We start from the raw sequence: 19,235 nt of genomic DNA on the forward strand, positions 1-19,235 counted from the left end.
GGGTGCCGTCGGCCAGACAATGCCGGCTGGCGACCCCCAGGGGGAGAGCCTTCTCTGTGGCAGCTCCTGCCCTCTGGAATGACCTACCCCCCGACCTACGTACAGTTGCGGACCTGCGCCTTTTTCGCCGAGCCCTGAAGGCCCATCTATTCCGTGCGGCCGGCCTGGCGTAGTTTGATTATGTTTTAGTGGGGGGGTTTGTATGGGTGTGTTTTTAGAACAGGCCCGTTATTTAATTTGATTTTAGAACTGCCTATATTTATCATGGTTTTTATTATCGCCTGTTCACCGCCCTGAGTCCCGTAAGGGAAATAGGGCGGTATATAAATTCAATAAATAAATAAAATAAATAAATAAATAAACATTATCTCCCATCTTCTATCACTCCTTTAGTCTCTTTCATGCTGAGATGGTTCATTCCGTGAAGTGGGAACAACCTGAAACTATCCGAGGGTAAGGACTGACTTATGGGCGGCAGTAAGCTAAAATGCAAGGACACTACACAAAAAAAAGAGAAAATAATTTCCTCCTGCTGGGGCACTTAGGAACCTCTACTCAACATTCCAGATTGCAAGCAGTTCCTGGGAAATATAGTTTTCCCATTATACTTCTCAGAGGCCACCTGACACCTAGCAAATGTCATAGCTGCATGCCAGGTATTGACAGGCAGAGGAGCCTCACTTTTTGTTTGTTCCTCATGGAACCCAATCTCTTATGTCAGGGAAGAGGGTTTGTAGACTTTGACTTGGTACGACTATGACTGGCTTGCATTAATATGTGAGTTCTATAAGACTTTGGGACTTGTGACTGTACGATAATTCAAGCCATGGAATGAAAGTCTTGGTGGATTCATCTCTCAGGTGCCCAGAAATGCAGAGGCAGATGTAAGAGATGCCTGGTTAAAGTCGGATCAACTGATCAGGATAGTAAACTTTGCAATAATGGTGAATGTCTGTAGCTCGGGTGTAGGATGAGGGTGAAGGTTCGATCTCCGAGCTTCTGGGTTGGTTTCCGAACGTTTCATTACCAGGCTAGGTAACATCTTCAGCAGAGTTTAGGGCAGCGGTTCTCAACCTATGGGTCGTGACCCCATTTGGGGTCGATCGACCATTTCACGGGGGTCGCCAAGCAAGGCTGTCCGCCATTTTTTTTGTCCGCCATTTTTTCCCCCTTTTCCGGCGGGTGCCTTACCTCCCTTGGGCTGGGCCAGCTGGTGGTCGGCCTGCTCCGTCTCTGCCGCTTGCCAGCTACGCCTTGGCCGGCGCAGGGGGCGGAACCACCCATGCGTGGCGCTCCTGGGCAGGGAAAGTCCTCGACTTACGACCGGTTGGGTAGTCCTCGACTTACGACCGGTTTAGTCCTCGACTTACGACTGGTTTAGTCCTCGACTTATGACAGGTTGGGGGTCGCGGCATTAAAAAGGTTGAGAACCACTGGTTTAGGGGATGTCAGTGTCAGTGTTCTATTTATAATGAAATGTTCTGAAACCAATCCAGAAACTCAGAGAACGAACCTTCACCCCTATAGTAAACTTTTTCAGCAGACAAACCCAAGCTTTTATTCTCATTCGGACAGCCAAACACCCATTGAGAAGACAATAGTGTTATTATTTTGTTTATTTTATTCTTCTTATGGATTCAGACTTCAGCACGATAGCACACTATAGTTTACAGTGTATGCATTATACAACCAATCCATAAAGTAAATTGAAACCACCCACTGCTCTCCCAGCATTTAGTATTAGCAAGGTTCTGAGTTAAAGCCCAGCAAATTAGCTCAGTCTTCATCGCTTTCTCACTTACTGTAAGAAGCTTCAGAAATAAAACTATTGAATTGAATTCCAGGATGAAAGTATTATTGACAATCTTGTTTCCTGCCCTCCAAACCTCACCTAGGGGATACTCTGAACATATCTACTCAGTTATGTACAGACTAGACAGCTGCTTCTACATGAAGGAGACAGTCTTAATGTACCTAGGTGCTAAGTCATTGAAAGGAGGAGTTTTTGAGCATTTATTTTACATTGGTAGGAAAAGGTCCCGCTCTTCATTTTTTAAACTACTAAATCTTTTTGAGTCTTGTGATGCTTCTTCTGTTTCTCATCATAAAGGCGGCATAAAGTAATGTCACTATTTATTGGCAATTATATAATGCTGCAGTCTTGGGGTGAACTCTAAGAGCTACAAAGAAAGTGGTCCAGAGGCTAAAATGCTGATTGCCCACCTCTGCCATTGAGGATCCTACTTCTTGACATGCCAGCTGTTGCACAACTTCTAGACTGGTACTAAGATTTGCTGAAAGTAGCACTTTAGAACAGAAAGAGTACACTATAAACCACTTTAAGACTTTTTTTTTAAGTAATGGGAAGAAGAGGACCAACGTTTTATAATAAAATATACTATGTGGCACTGATTAACAATTAGTTTAGGAAACCACTGGTTCTACTGAAAAGAGCTGCTTGTGCTAAACACTATAATGATAAAAAGAAAACAAATAAAAAGAGGGTTTACGGAAGGTTAGTACTAAAACATTCAAAGTTCTAATTTCAAATCTAATAGTCTACTTACCGCCTCCACCTCTGCTGGGTCATACCAGACATTGATGTACGGATGCTGTAAGGCTTCATCCACTGATATCCGTTTGGCTGGGTCAATCACTAGCATCTTTGATAAAAGGTCCCTAGCTTGGCTAGCTGGAGCAACGAAAACAGAAAATGCATCAGTACAGGAAAGAATGGATGGAAATATGACTTACAATGCCATATTCAGTGTAGTCAGACCAATGCATGACTCTAGATAGATAGATAGATAGATAGATGGATGGATGGATGGATGGATGGATGGATGGATGGATGGATGGATAGATAGATAGATAGATAGATAGATAGATAGATAGATAGATAGATAGATAGATAGATAGATAGATAGATAGATGATAGATAGATAGATAGATAGATAGATAGATAGATAGATAGATAGATAGATAGATAGATAGAGTCCAAGCATGGTAAATTGTTCTGACCTTTTTCTGCTCTAAAATTTAGATTACAATGCATCAGAGGAATTACACAATTGTAAGGAACATGGGAATTCCTGCATAGGCCAAACTACATGGGATAGATAGTATCATTTACACAACCATAAACCTGATTGAGTCAAACAAAGATTTAAATATTCACTGGAATAGTTTTTTGAATTATACTTTTCTTTATTGTTCCTGGATCATATCATTATCAGAGATGGAGCATTTTTTGACACTAGAGGAAGAATTCACACACGTACAAACATATTTACAAGTTTAATTCAAGAAGGCAACAAAAGAAAACACATCTTTTTTTCTGCATATGCTTTAAATCCCCTGTTAAATCCCTCCTCCTTTTTTTTTTCCACCACAGGAGTGAAGTTGAATGAGGAAGGAATCAAGGGGGAAATAAATATATGTGTAAATAAATGACATGCAAATTGAAGCGGATTAACAAACATTGTGCATTGCCTCTGCAGGCAGCATCAAAATTGATACACATTTATGTTGGTAGATTCCAGAGCTGTAAATGAAAACATTTTCCATCTGTTTATGTTTTCTTGGGAAGTTTATTTTCCCGTTGAAGACAATCACAGGTTTCATTTATATTTAAATCATCTCTATTCAAATCTCTGCAGATAATGGCTATATCTCATCTTGTACGGTTGTTATCAAGGCAGTTTTCAATTTTCTGGTATCAAATCTGCCAAAAGTGAAGGTGGTACACCTTTTACTAACAAAGGTTCAACTTGACTACTGGCCTTCACAATTTCTACCAAAGTTTCATGTGCATTTATTCAGAGTCATGCAAGTTACAGCTTAGACCAGGGGTAGGCAACCTTGGGTCTTTTATGACTCGTGGACTTCAACTAGACCCTCATTGTCTGAAGGGGCCTCTCAACAATTAAACCCTTCCAAATAGCTAACATGAACTGATTACTATGTTTTGTTTCTGCATTCATTCACAACTTTTGTTCAAATAAATATATGTACACATCTGTTCTACTCCTTTTCCATGTTAAACTGGAAAATTAAAGCTCAGGTAAGATTTAGATGCAATTTCATATGGAAATGAAGTATAATAGATTTACAAATGTATTTATTTCAAAATTAGTTAATTCCCTAAGCTACAACACCTACAGTAAAAACTCAACTTTTCATAATAAAACAAACCAGAAAGAGACTCCATCACCCTTCTCCAACTGGTACCAACAAATGTGTTGGGACTTCAAGTCCCAGAATTTTCCAGTCCCTACCCATCTGGAGAGTTCTAGGTTAATCCACCCATCCCTGGAAATTAAATTTAACAGTCCTAATTGTCCTTCCTTTGATAGTAGGAATTGTAAGCTTTGGATTAAACATTTTCAGGAAAAACAGATGGGGATAAAATAGTAGATGATGAATAAACATATATTCATGTAGCAATTATATTTCCCAGGACATTCTCACCACTCATTTAAATTTATCTACAAAATTTCAGAGTAGACTCTGGTTTTAAATCAAGCCTGTAGCCAGTGACATTTGACGACACAATGATGACCCTATTCTGGTGACCGGTGTGTAAAAATAAGAAAGAAATTATGGCCAACAACACCAGTATACATGTATATGTATGAGTTTGTGCGTATGCATAATCCCTGCCTTGTAGATACACTAACCTATATATCACTAAAAGAAATGGGAGGAGACTAGAAAAAGAAAATCTGTCATAATTGTTGATGCCATTATAGCATCCCAGAACATCAAAAAGCCAAGATGCAGCCACAATTGCACAAAGAATTTTCCTTTAAAAGCATGTACCACATGCAAGACATGTAAAAAAAAAAGGCAGGCAGGCTTTGATTGCATATTGATTATGGTGCCCTCTTGACTTTTTCTATCCTATCTGGCCTCTACCTGGCATCACTGCTTAGCATTTTCAAGTATGATATGTAAAACACCAATTAGATCATTTGGGGTAAATATGAGCACAGGAAGTCCTTGACTCACAACCATTCATTTAGTGACCATGCAAAGTTACAACGGCACTGGATAAAAGTGACTTTATATGACTGGTTTTCACACTTACAACCATTGCAGCGTCCCATGGTCATGTGATCAAAATTTGAACGTTTGGTAAGTGTTCGTATTTATGACAGTTGGATTGTCCCGGGGTCATAGGATCATCTGACAAGCAAAGTCAATGGGGAAGCCACTTAACCACCGTGTTACTAATTTAACAACTGCAGTGATTCACATATCAACTGTGGCAAGAAAGGTGATAAAATGGGGCCAAACTCCCTTAACCACCATCTTGTTTAGCAATGTAAAATTGGGCTCAATTGTGGCCATCAATCAAGACTACTTGTAAATATTTTTAATGCTGAAAAGAAAGTGAATGGAATTTTTGCAGTGATCCTTTCCCCACATTGGGATCAGCAGAAGTTAGAGATGTATTTAGCGATGTTCCTCTGACATGAGGCAGGACACTTAGTAAAGCTTAATAGATCCTGATCCAGTCAGTGAACAGAAGGAAGACAGTCTGGCTGACCCAATATATGCTGCCGTGGGTTTCAGGAGTCTTGGATGTAAATATAATAAATACATTTCTAATGCAAGGCAAGTTTGTACTTATTGTCCTAGTAGTTCATGCATGCTTCGCGCATCACTGTTGCTCTTACCTTTGAGTTTGTTGTGTTCTGAATCAGCTGGAAAAAGAGAGTCTGGGAAAAGTTTAGGGAAAGTTAGGCCAGCGTATTTAGGCCGGTTTTCCACGTAGTTCCGCACTGTGGGCTGCAGTTTCTTCATGAATTCTGGGCAGGGAGTTCCCAGCTGTTCAATTACCTTATTCCACTGGTCAATATCTGAGCAGACAAAGAGTTAAGGAAAGAATTGCTGCTAAATCCCATCCCACTCCCCTTCGCAACCACTCCAAGCTTTCTTAGAATCTCGCTGTTTTTGTCATCGAAAGATAACAAACTGGATTCATTACAAAAAAGATGTTGAGACTTTGGGAAAAGTGCAAAGAAGGCCTGGAAGCAAAAACATATGAAGAACGGTTGCAGGATTTGGGTAAGTCTAGTCTAGTGAAAAGAAGGATGAGGGGTGACATGGTAGCAGTGTTCCAATATCTCAGGGGCTGCCACAAAGAAGAGGGAGTCAAGCTATTCTCCAAAGCACCTGAAGGCAGGACAAGAAACAATGGATGGAAACTAATCAAGGAGAGAAGCAACCTGGAATTAAGGAGAAACTTCCCGACAGTGAGGACAATTAACCAGTAGAACAGCTTGCCATTAGAAGTTGGGGTTGCTTCATCACTGGAGGTTTTTAAGAAGAGACTGGACAGTCACTTGCCTAAAATAGTATAGGGTCTCCGACTTAGCAGGGGGTTGGACTAGAAGACCTCAAAGGTCCCTTCCAGCTCTATTCTGATTCAGTTTATGAAAACTCTGTCAACTGAGTTTTCTTTCCAGAGCAATATAACATTAGAGCAATATCATCCATACCAAAATAAGATCAGTGACTTGGAAATTAAGCTTAGGTTATTCCCACTGATTTGGACACTGATAGTCCTCACTCAACGACTGCCTCATTAAACAATGTTCCAGTTAGGTTGGTGTAAAAGAAAACAGCTCGTAGCCAACATTTCACATTTACCATTATTGCGGCAAGTGCAATTTGTTTGCTTCGCAACCGGCTTCCGACAAATAGAGTTAATGGAGAACAAGGAAGTAAAATCGACAAATTGTGTTCATGTTATCTTTCACTTAATGATCATGCTGGTTCACTTAATGACTGAATGGGAAGTGATGTCATTAAGTCTGTCACACTTTCATGATTTCCTGCTTAGCAACCATACCACTTAGGAGCAAAAATGCCAGTTGTGGTCACTAAGTGAGGACTACCCGTATAAGTAAGCAATCTTTGCGGTTTAAGTGGTGACTGGACCATCCACACCAGTCCATATCTGATTTTTACCTCATAATCTATACGTGTTGGATGAAACAGACAGCCGAAGCATCTGAAATACTTTATATCAGTACCTGCAGCCAGATGGAATTTGAACGCAAGACTCCCAGGATTAAAATATCTGCATTTTACCAAGACTGATGAAGAACAATGGGGTATAACTCTACTTAGATTTCTTTTTGTAGCAGTTTCCTAAATGTGCATGTGGTTTTCCCTTTGTTCATCAATATTAATTGCTATCAGTAGTTGGACATATTGTTAACCTGTCATTCCACCAAGATACTTCTGTTTCACAGTAACAAAGGAAAACCATCAAAGACAATGAGTTTGCATTTGTTTACTACAACAGGAAAAATGCACATAGAGTTTGGCGTATTCATTAATACTGGGTTTTGTTTTTTGAGCAGAACAAAATCCAAAGGAGTAAAAATATTAACACCTCTTTTTGCAAGACCTTAATCCAGAAATAACTTTAACCATCCTCCACAAGACACCTTGTATTATTTAACAGCATGTGTTCTTTTAGGAAATATGATGCTGAATAATGGAAGAGAAGCTTTTACCAAAACAGTCCAGTGAATCCAAACACAAGTTCTTCAAATATACCCAGACATATACATTTCATTCATTATATGCCATAACCAATATATAGGAGCAATAAATTCCAATGTGATCTACTCCTGCAGGCCGAAACAGTTTCACATATTATCCCTTGTTGATCGCTTTGCTTAGCATTGTCTCTGGTTACAACATTTCCTTATGGTCATATCTCTTATTTTCATAAACTCGTCATCAGAATTAATTTCTCCAAAGAAGCTTTTGGCTCATTCCCACAATGCATATACAGTGGTACCTTGGTACACAACTGCTTTGAAACTCATTGAATTTGGTACTCAACACATTTTGATGCGAACATTTTGTCCCAGTACTCATCGTTTGTTTGGTACTCAACGTACAAGTTAGAACTTGTCAGTGTCGGCCGCCTTGTGACTCACTACATTATTCCTTATGGGAAAAAACTGTTTGGTACCCATCGCTTTTGGAACTCATCAAACTCCCAGAACCAATTAACGATGAGTACCGAGATACTATTGTACATTATTGCAAAGTATACTTTAATTTTTTAATTTAAAGTTTAAACTACTTCCCTGCTTATTCATGTTTTTTTAAATTATTTCCTATGCCTACATTTCAGAGATCTTTTATATCTATTGCTTGTGAAGCATTTCTGCAGAAATAGTGCAATCAAGCAAATGAAGAGTAAATTATGAAACCGGATACAAGCTTAAACAACCATAAAACCCAGTTAGAATAAGGTTATCAGTGACCGAGAGTCACGATGGCTATATGTACTCAAAGGATTCGAGAATGCTTCTAAGTTCCAGGCATTAGGAACTCGTGGGAAAATTCTGCTTCTCATGAATTGCTTATGGACTTCCCAAATGATTGACTACTATGGGATTAGATAGATGACACTAGATTAGACTAGTCTGCCATAATCTGTCCTATTCTGATTCAAAACAAAAAAGTTGTATTTGAAAAATAATAAAAACAGGGGAAAGCACGCAAATCATAGTTTCTGGATCTCTTTCATGATCCCTTAATAAAAGCCCATTCTTTGGCATGTGACTAGGACGGGGGCACAGAATGGCGCAAATGCCAACATTCTGAGCTCTTTCCCCGACTCTATTGCAGGGGTGTCCAAACTTGGCAACTTTAAGATTTGTGTTTATGGAGATTCCCAGTCATCCGGGTCATCGTTGTCCAAATATGCTTTTTCAAGAGGCAACTGGACTTTGTTTTTTCCTTGAAGACATTTTGCTTCTCATCCAAGAAGCTTCTTCAGCTCTGACCAAATTGCAGAGGATGGAAGGATTTATATTCCTTGTAGTCATCTGCTTGTTAGCATTCTTTCGTGTGGTTGGGGAATTCTTGGAGTTGAAGTTTACAAGTTTTAAAGTTGCCAAGTTTAGAGACCCCTGCTCTATTTGGAATAAAAGGCTGAACACCCCAGGACACATTAGTGTTCATGGCTGTTGCTCACATGTTCTAGTGTGAGGCTTATCATCCCTCCATTTAAGGATTTAAGTTAGTAAGTGGGTGGATGGTAGGGTTCGGGGTGGGGGTGAGGATAAAGTTTAAATCCCAAAGGATGCCACTTCTTGCAACTGTCTCTAACATTATACCACAAAGGCAAATATGATTTATTTATGAAAGACAGTAGAAAAGCTGTAGGGCATATAAGACCAAGGGGGAAAAAAGTCCCAAAAATGTTAGATATGAGTGGAATGTACAGGTCGCAAAACATTACAACAGTCACATTTTGGGTTGAACAAAGAAAAATTAATCTGAAATCAGATTGGGATCATTCAAATGAATCTTTGTTAAAGGTGTAGATCAGTGGTTCTCAACCTTTTTAATGCCGCGACCCCCAACTGGTCGTAAGTCAAGGACTAAACCGGTCGTAAGTCGAGGACTAAACCGGTCATACGTCGAGGACTAAACCGGTCGTAAGTTGAGGACTACCCAACCGGTCATAAGTCGAGGACTTTCCCTGCCCGGGAGCACCACGCATGCGTGGTTCTGCCCCCTGCGCCGGCCGAGGCGTAGCTGGCAAGCGGCAGAGACGGAGCAGGCCAACCACCAGCTGGCCCAGCTCAAGGGAGGTAAGGCACCCGCCGGAAAAGGGGGAAAAAAATGGCGGACAGCCTTGCTTGGCGACCCCCGTGAAATGGTCGATCGACCCCAAATGGGGTCGCGACCCATAGGTTGAGAACCGCTGGTGTAGATGAACTAGAAGATGAGATGAATTTGAGTCCAGGGGCAGTCATTAATAGATCAAGGCACATCAAGGCACATAGCCTAGCAACTAATTTCCTATTGTCCCTGCCCTTCATTCTTTTTCTTGCTACATAAGTTTATGCCTTTTCCAAGTGCGTTTTTATCATAATATTAGATGAAAATCTACTGATCTATTGCACTTGGCTTACCTATTCCAATTTCTAATTAAGAATCAGCCTCCGAAATGCTATTTCTTTTTGATATAAAAATCATTCATTTAGAAAACTCCCACTTATTATCACAGACCACAACAAGGTCATAATAATGGTCCTGTGATGCATCGCAGCAATATAAAGCTTTCAACAAACAGCTCTTTCAGTTCAGCTGACATAACACTAAGTATATCTTGCCGGGAAAAATGAGCAAGCTTTTTTTTTTTTTTTTACCAATCTCCTTCAAGGATATATGCAAATATATTGTTACATTTGTCTAGGCCAGGTTCTGCCAATGGACTAGTGCAGTGATGGCGAACCTTTTAGAGACTGAGTGCCCAAACTGCAACCCAAAACCCACTTATGCATTGTCGAGTGCCGGGTGGGCGTTGCCAATTGGGTGGGCGTGGCTGCAGTGGTAACAGCAGACTGGGTGGGACTAAAAAGTTCAATCAATCAATTCCAACTTTGCAAGATCTTTTTCTTCCCGCGAAAAGTTGAAATTAACTGATTGAACCTTTTTTTTTTTTTTTTGCACATGGCAACGGAGGCGTAAAGCGAAAAGGTTTTATAAAACCCAGCTGAAGGCCTAGGACTGGGGCAATGGCGCGCATGCCCACAGAGAGGGCTTTGAGTGCTGCCTCTGGCACCCGTGCCATAGGTTCGCCACTACTGGACTAGTGTATATGGATTGAGAGCTCAACAAGCGTAAATGAAAGCATGGAACAGGTTAATAAAGAACAATCTTCCATTTTTATCACTATATGAATGGCAATAATGAGATTTGCTAAGATTAAGCAAAGGGATGGATTATTTTAATAAAGAATGTTTGTAAAACATAGTGACACATGAAGCCAGTTCAGATTTTGGATATACAACAGTACCTATTCAGAAGTTTAGGATAATTCTAGCTTGTGGTTATTAGTGCAGTGAAGTAGCTAATACGAGCTGGCCCAAGAGCTACATTCTAGAGCAGGGATGTCAAACTCGCAATGTCACGTGACATGTCGTGACGTATTGTGACTTTTTTGCCATTGCCGGCAATGGGGTGGGCGCAGTTTCGCTATGATGCATCCGGCCCGTGGGCTGGCAGTTTGACACCCCTGTCCTAGAGTATCTCAGTTTGTGGAATATAAATATAAATTCCAATTTATAGAGGAAAAGTAGGGGAAACATTCACTATAATTCACAATTTCCACCCAAACGTCTTCCACAGTTAGTCAGATCTTGTTCTTCCTTTGGGTTTCTGTAGGAAGTAGCTAAGAGACCCATTATAAAATCTAATGTTCTCTCCTCTTCTTTCTCTTCAAAGAAATTCAAAAATTGGCTGCAATACAATCCAGATTATTGCATCATCTCATTATCTTATGCCACACACATTTCAAGTCTACACCAAATACTCTGGGTGCTTACAATGAATGGGCAACGAAAACTTTTGCATCATAGATAGAGAATAGGGCTCTTTCTGCGCAATCTTCAAAAACTTTTGATCTTCACAAGGTCAGCCTCCCACAATATATTTCACATCAAAATCAATCACAAAATATGCAACAATATCCACAGGTTCTTTTCTATGGGTTTTTCTCAACATCTAGGAAACAGGGTTAGAGAATGCAAAACAAAACAACATTGTTTTAAACAGCAACAGGGACAAGTAGATGGTATACAGTTCTGCAACCTGACCTAATTTTTGTCCCCTTCTTCTCCAGTCTATTCTGATAGCTGATTTGTTCTCCAAATGCCAGAAATACAATCCCTGGAAATTGATTTGGAGAAGGTGAAAGATGGAAGTCGGGAGAAGAAAGTAATCCTTTTGGTTGCTTTAACTCAGGGGTGTCCAACTCAATTTCACTGAGGGCCGCATCAGCATTGCGGTTGCCCTCGGGGGGCCGAGTGGGTGTGGTCAGAGTGGGTGCAGCCTACTGGGTGGGCGTGGATGGAGTGGGTGTGGCCTACTGGGTGGGCATGGCCAGCTCTATATCATTCACGTCAAGGGTGCCTGTGGGGGCCTGGGCAGGAGTGGGACAGATCTGAGGGTCTCTGGCAGAAGGGGGTGGGACCGGGCCAAGTGCCAAGGCATCGTCCACCGGGGCAAGTGCCAAGATGGCCACCACAAAATTTTACATTGGCTCCCGGCTGGCCTGGGCCAGGGCCAAGGCAGAGGGGGCCGTTCCCTCACTGTTTCCAGGATGGCTTCGCGGGCCACATGAAACCACTTCACGGGCCGCATCCAGCTCCCGGACCTTGTGTTTGACATGTCTGCTTTAACTGATTAGAAAGATCATCAAAGAGGACTGTTTAATTCCAAAAATCCCAAAAATCCTTAGGAACATAGCTGAAAACCTTCACAGGCTCACCATCATCGCCATTTCTTTTAAAAGCAAACTCTGGCATTTGACAAGTATCAATGGAATAAAATGGAATTTCTACATATAAAGAGCTCTATTTCATGCATAGGTTTTTAGGCACAGCAAAAATAGGAGCAGTTCAAACATTACGGGAAGGATCTGGAGGTTTTTAGAATTATAAAAATACCAGGGGAAAACTAGAAGGTAAAAATGTAAAAAGAAATGCAGGTAGTCTTTGACTTGCAAGCATTCGTTTAGTGACCATTTGAAGTTACAAGGACACTGAAAAAAGTGACTTATGACTGTTTTTCAACTTACAACTGTTGCAGCATGCCCATAGTTAAATGATCATAATTTGGGCACTTAGCAACTGGCATGTACTTATGACGGTTTCTGTGTCCCAGGATCATTCGATCCCCTTTTGCAACCTTCTGACCAGCAAAGTCAATGGGGAAGCCAGATTCACTTAACAACCGTGTTACTAACTTAACAACTGCAGTGATTCACTTAACAACTGTTTTGCTTCGCAACAGAAATTTTGGGCTCAATTGTGGTCATAAGTCAAGGACTACCTGTCACCAACTCTACTACTAACAGTTACGGTAAATATCCTCATGGGATATTATGGTTTGTATATTATGAAGATAAAAACCAAATAATTTCCCCAAATTATTTAAGCACTGCATGGAGGGAAAGCAAAATATTATTATCCTTAGTCCCTATTAATCCAGCCACCTTCCATTCTGAGCATCTTGAACAGATATCCTAGTGTATTGTTTGTTTGTTGTCAATATGCCCCTTTGCACAAAGCCTTAAACCAGGGGTGTCAAACTCAATTTCATTGAGGGCCGCATCAGCATTGCGGTTGCCCTCGGGAGGGCCAGGGGTGTGTGGCCAGAGTGGGTGCGGCCTACTGGGTGGGTGTGGATGGAGAGAGTGTGGCCTATTGAGTGGGCATGGCCAGCTCTACATCATTCGCATCAAGGGTGCCTGTGGGGGCCTGAGCAGGAGTGGGACAGATCTGAGGGTCTCTGGCAGAAGGGGGTGGGACCGGGGCAAGTGCCAAGGCATGGTCCATTTCTTCATTCCTCACAAAGGGTGACACTTCCCCAGTATGCACCCAGGGGGCGGGGCCCACACGGCAGGGGCTGGTTCCTCGCTGTTTCCAGACGGCCTTGTGGAGCTAAGACTGAATGTGTTTCAGCATAGATGGCCACCACAAAATTCTACGTTGGCTCCCGGCCGGCCTGGGCCAGGGCCAAGGCAGTGGGGGCCGTTCCCTCACTGTTTCCAGGATGGCTTCACGGGCCACATGAAACCACTTTGCGGGCCGCATCCGGCCCCCGGGCCTTGTGTTTAACATGTCTGCCTTAAAGCATAGCCTTTGTGATTTATTATGATGGGCCCTCTGGGTTATTCAATACATCAAAGAGTCTGATTTGGCATTATGTATCAATCTAGCCTAAACAAATCAGAAAGTATGACAGTAAAACCCAAAAGCATAACTAGGGGTCTCCAAAAAGACAGAATAATAAGCTAAATTTAAAAAGAGCTTAGTTTGTCTTATGATTTCTAGCTTGTCTGCAGACACTGGAACACAATCTTGGGTCTGGACATCAAGTAACGTTCACCTCTATGGCAGTTTACCATTTGTTCAACAGGAAAATCATAGGGATTTCTTTACATTGTGGCTTATTAACGCAGGATACTTGGATGATCTTTATGTATCAATACAGAAAGCTACTTCTCATTGTTCTGGGACATATTTTGATATGTAGTCTGGATATGTTTTCTTCTCAGGTGGTTTGGCCTGAGATGATGCAGATCAGAGAAGGAAAAAACTGTGGGGTCCTTGCTTTCTCGGAGTCTGATGGTCTTCTTGCAGATGTTTCATCACCAAACTAGGTAACATCTTCAGTGCTGGTGAAGGTAGGGTTTGCACTGTTGATATCACCTAATTTGATAATGAAACATCTGCAAGGAAACCACCAGACTCAGAGAGCACCAAGGATCCTACAGTTCAACCTTGAGCTACAAATATTCTCTTCTATCAATATGGACATAACTGCCAGCAGATTATGGACCCAAGCCTGAACCTTAACATGTGAAATCAGCTTTGCACACAATATACAAAATTACAATCAATAGAAATAGCTTTTGCAAATAAAATAAAATAAAATAAAATTTGTTGAATTATTAAATATTTGCATATTTAATGGCATTTCCCCTCGTCTTATTTGTTTTAAAAATACCAACATTGTTAAGAATGAATTTGAAACAAATCATCAGCTGTTAGTGGCTGTTTCTAGGGAATTTTTCTACAGCAAATGCTTTTAATGGTTTAATTATCGAGGCTCTGTGAACACATTTTAATAAGTATGCAGCTGTTTGAAAGAAACTAGGCTTTTAAAATGCATTATCTATAGGACATTTTGGGTCAGGTTTATCTTTTCTTTTTTTCCCCTGCTGATTTATTTGAAAGAATTATTCTTACATTAAAAAGCTATTCTATTTACTTAACCGCATCAGAACGATGACTGAATCCAGAATGTATTGCAGAGTAATAGGGTACCTAAATCAAAACTCATTTCATATTTATGCCTGGTTTGGAAGACAATATTAGAGATTGGCTAAAATAGCTGGGTAAAAAGGCAACAGCTGGGCAAAAATGTCCATTGTTGAGATTATGTTGCATTATATTTATCAGAGCACCAGGAATAGATGTGGATTCTCAGAAGGAAGGTGCTGCGTATTGTAAAACGATAGCCAGTGTAGTACAGGAGAGAAATGATGGGGGTAGACTAGGCTGAAGGTCCAAGGTTCATATTCACCCTCAACAGTAGAAGCTCATTTGGTAACTTTTGGTCCTGTCACTAACCTCCAGCCCAATCTATCTAACAGAGTCATTGTTGGAGAAAACACTAGAAGATGGAGTACAATTCAACATTGTGGTATCCTTGGTGCTCTCTGACTTTGGTGGTTTGCTTGTAGACATTTCATTACCTGTCTAGATAACATCATTAATGCTAGCAAGGATTGGGTATGCATGCATTGATAACAGAAAACCACACCTGGTACACCTGGCAGGGCAAGCGACTGTATATAAACAGGGAGCAAACAACACAATCACTAACACTGATGATGTTATCTAGTCAGATAATGAAACACCTGCAAACAATCAAGATCAGAGAGCACTTAGACTCTAGAGTTCAACTCTGTGCTATATGTACTGTATATGTATATGTATATGTATACGTATATGTATGCTCTTCTATTAGTTCAGTATTTACTGGAGGAGAGGCAGGATATAAAGCAAACAGATATCATTGAGTTCTGAACATTAACTCAGTTGTCAGATATGTAGGAATCAATCCCAGTAGTGATATCCAAAATAAAAATATTGCTAAAGAAATTGCAGGTTACTTTTTTCATCAGTCACAGCATACACACACTGACTTGAAACACTAAATTAGCTTGTAGGAAGCTATGAAAATAAGGAGTACCTGATTTAATGAACAGCAGAGAGGTGCTGTCCCTGCACAAGATCCAAAGCAATGGATCTTTAAATATATAACACCAACTCAACCTATTTTGACTCATTCTTCAAAACTGTGACACCCTCAAGCATATCATTTTGTCTCAGTAGGTGCCATTAAGGATTTCAAGCTCTTTTGAATTTGTAAATCCAATACAAAACAAGAAATGGATCTATGATGCTTATTTATTCATTTATCTGCCCAACCGATTCCATATATGAGCAAGCTAGGGTATAAAGGCTAAAACCAACCTTCCACTATGTAACATCAGATGAAGATACTATAACTATCTATAGTGACCCTATTGTAAAATTACAGCCCATTTATTTAAGCTGCGGCGTCCTATATTTTAGCAATGCATTTCTCTCCCCAATCAGTTAATTTAATACAGTCATCCAGACTGCATGGACATGGATTCATTAAAAAAATTAAATTAATGCTCCTGCAAACCAGACTAAACCTACAAAGTACTGCCATAAGCTTTATTAAAATATGGAGATCCAGGAGGATCTATTGTAACTCAGAAAGTTAAAGAAGAATGCCTGATAAACAGGGAACGAGGAATTCAGGAATTCTGAATCTATGGCAAAGGTTGATGTCGCTTTTCAAATAAAGATATTGCAGTGCTGGAAAGGCATCATTATATACAATGTTAATTGCAGTTCATAAGCGTCTGTAAGTGTTAAGCTACTCCAAATCAGAAGTTAAATTAGAACAACAATGTTATCTAGAGAAGCCCACAGCCTAGGAAGGATACGATCAGTGCCAGGAAACAACACAGCACCTTTAATCATTTCTCCCATGATGCACCCTACTGACCACATGTCAACTGAAAACAAAAAATGAAATGAAGGTAAACAAGAACACAGCAACAGAACAACAAACAAATGAGAAGACTTATCTGGTTGGATCAAAAGAACAGAGGCACGATTCCTTGCTACTAGGATGTGGGATTCTTGGGAATGTTGCTGTTGTTGTTGTTGCTGTTTTTTATCCCGAATCAGATATTCTAATTAGAAGTAGAATCAGAATTCCATGGCAACCATTCTCTGTTGCATCCATCTGCTTCTTCTGCTTGTCTTTCCTATCAGGGCCTTCTATCATGTTCTCAGTGATTTAGCAACAGAAGTGGTTGCTAAGGGCAGCAGCCAGACAGAAGGTTTAAAAACAAAACCAAGGGAACTGCTCTAATGAAGGTGCCGCTGATCCCTATTTTTGGCCCTCTAGCTTCAGATTAAAAATCTGTTCTTCCCAGTCCACAATTTATTTCTCACATTTCTGCATAAAGCAGGCTTAGTATTTCGGTGCAATCTGCAACATAACTATGAACAGATTCCCCATGAAATGGGCAATTCATCCTGCAAATTCAAGACACTCGTTGATTGAATTCTTCCTCCTTTTTCCTACCCCTCCCATCTTAACTACCCCCCTGACTTACATCGATAACTTGAGCTGGAAAAGAAGAATAGCAATATTCCATTCTCCAAAAATAAATAAAACCCTTCTCGCTGTTAAAAGTATTCCCTTTCAGAAACTAGGGAATACCTTTTCAGGGTACAAAAGAAAATGTTTGTTGAGGTTTACCACCTGGGTGAAAGGAGAGTGGAAAAAAAGAGAAAAAGAGTTTGCAACTACAGGATAGAATGGGTTGTTTTATTGCTAAATATGTCTAAGTTTGCTTGCATGCAGGTGAGCACTGTGGAAAGAAATAGAAAGGAACCAAATAAGATTTAAAGCGAGTCTGTTGCTCTTGTTAAGGTCATTCAATAGTGTAACTAATGTTGTTCCTGTTCCGTCTACGCCAAATCCTGACTGCAGCAGATCTAAAATGTTCCTCTAGGACAGGGGTAGGCAACCTTGGCTCTTTTATGACTCGTGGACTTCAACTCCCAGAATTCCTGAGCCAGCCATGTTGGCTCAGGAATTCTGGGAGTTGAAGTCCACGAGTCATAAAAGAGCCAAGGTTGCCTACCCCTGCTCTAGGATTATCTACAGCAGCGGTCCCCAACCTGTTGGGCACCAGGGACTGGCTCCGTGGAGATTTTTCCACGGGCCGGAAGGGGAGTATGCTGCCTGCATCTCGTGGATGGGGCTTCGCTTGTTTGTGCGGCCTGCTTTCTGGCATGCTACGGACCAGGGCTGTCCATGGACCTGGGGGTTGGGGACCCCTGATCTTCTCCTGAACTTGGCCTAATGCCATCACCATTTGTAGGTTTCATAGATCAGTCAAATCAGTAAAGCAGAGGCATCTGAGAGATTGTTGGGGAAAGTCCAGCTTTTGTGGAAACCCTGAGTAATTGTTAAGGGCTTTAAGGTGGATTTGGAGTGAACTATCTAAACCCATCTGACATCCCTGTCTGATGTCAGGGGTGCAAACAATGCAATGTTGGGAAACCCTCTGTTTCCAAACCAGATGACATAGCAAGTACAGATGTTCTGTTAAAAAAAAATTTGAATGCAGAGGTGACTTCCCAGTGTACTAGCCTATCCATGCAATAAATTCAGCAGGAAAACCCTGATTATGATTCTATCAGAGGGTCTGGCTCATAGTGCAGTAATATGGACTAGAAGACTAGAGGATTTTTGGTTGCCTAATTAGAAACTCACCCAAGGGAAACGGGGTTGTTCCCATGGGTGTTTTAATTTGTTTTATTGTTGTTTTTGTATATTGTTCCAGGCTCCTTTGGGAAAGACAGTACTATAAAAATAACATAAAAATATGTCAGTGTCCTGGGGTGAAAGCACCAAAATTTGAATAAATAGTATTGTCATCATGGAAATGTTGGATTTCAGATCTCATAATTCCTATCAAAGTGGCAGAAGACTAGGTAGCCACAAATCTGGGTAGGGTAGGATGCCTATTTTTTAAAATGCAATTGGCCATTAGAAAACGAGGCAGCCAAAGTTCCAGATACAGGTAATCCTTGATTTACGAGTTTGTTTAGTGACTGAAGTTACAAAGCACTGAAAAAAGTAAGTTGTGACCCTTTTTCACACTTATGATCATTACAGCATCCCCACGGTCACATGGTTAAAATTTGGAAACTTGGCAACTGGTTCACGTTTAGGACAGTTGCAGTATCCTGGGATTGTGTAATTCCCTTTTGCGACAAGCAAAATGAATGGGGAAAGTCATATTCACATATCAGCTGTGTTACTAACTTAACAACTGCAGTGATTCACTTAATAATTGCAGCAAGAAAGGTCGTAAAATGGGCCAAAACTCACTTAACAACTGTCTCACTTAGTAACAGAAATATTAGGGTCAGTTGTGGTTAAGTTGAGGACTACCTGTATTCATGTGCAGTAAATTCTCCCTGTCGAATATCAAATTATGTGTGTGGGGTTGGTATTTTACAAAAAAAAAAGGGGGGGGAGAAATGACTGAA

General features: G+C 40.7%; 1 protein-coding gene across 4 annotated transcripts in view; it reads right to left on the bottom strand.

The window, feature by feature from the left end:
* MAPK10 (mitogen-activated protein kinase 10) overlaps positions 1-19,235 on the bottom strand; it is a 96,533-nt gene that overhangs the window by 25,939 nt on the left and 51,359 nt on the right. For 2 of the 4 annotated variants that reach the window (XM_015832381.1, XM_015832383.1), the window contains exons 7-9: positions 16,604-16,675; positions 5,682-5,864; positions 2,568-2,692 (exon numbers count right to left, since the gene is read on the bottom strand). In XM_015832381.1, the coding sequence (XP_015687867.1) occupies positions 2,568-2,692; positions 5,682-5,864; positions 16,604-16,675 (380 nt within the window). The remainder of the gene's footprint in view (positions 1-2,567; positions 2,693-5,681; positions 5,865-16,603; positions 16,676-19,235) is intronic. The other 2 variants (XM_015832382.1, XM_029287376.1) reach the window with 2 other exon arrangements.

This window comes from Protobothrops mucrosquamatus, unplaced genomic scaffold (assembly GCF_001527695.2).
Source record: "Protobothrops mucrosquamatus isolate PMUCROS unplaced genomic scaffold, P.Mucros_1.0 scaffold3, whole genome shotgun sequence".
NCBI lineage: Eukaryota > Metazoa > Chordata > Lepidosauria > Squamata > Viperidae > Protobothrops > Protobothrops mucrosquamatus.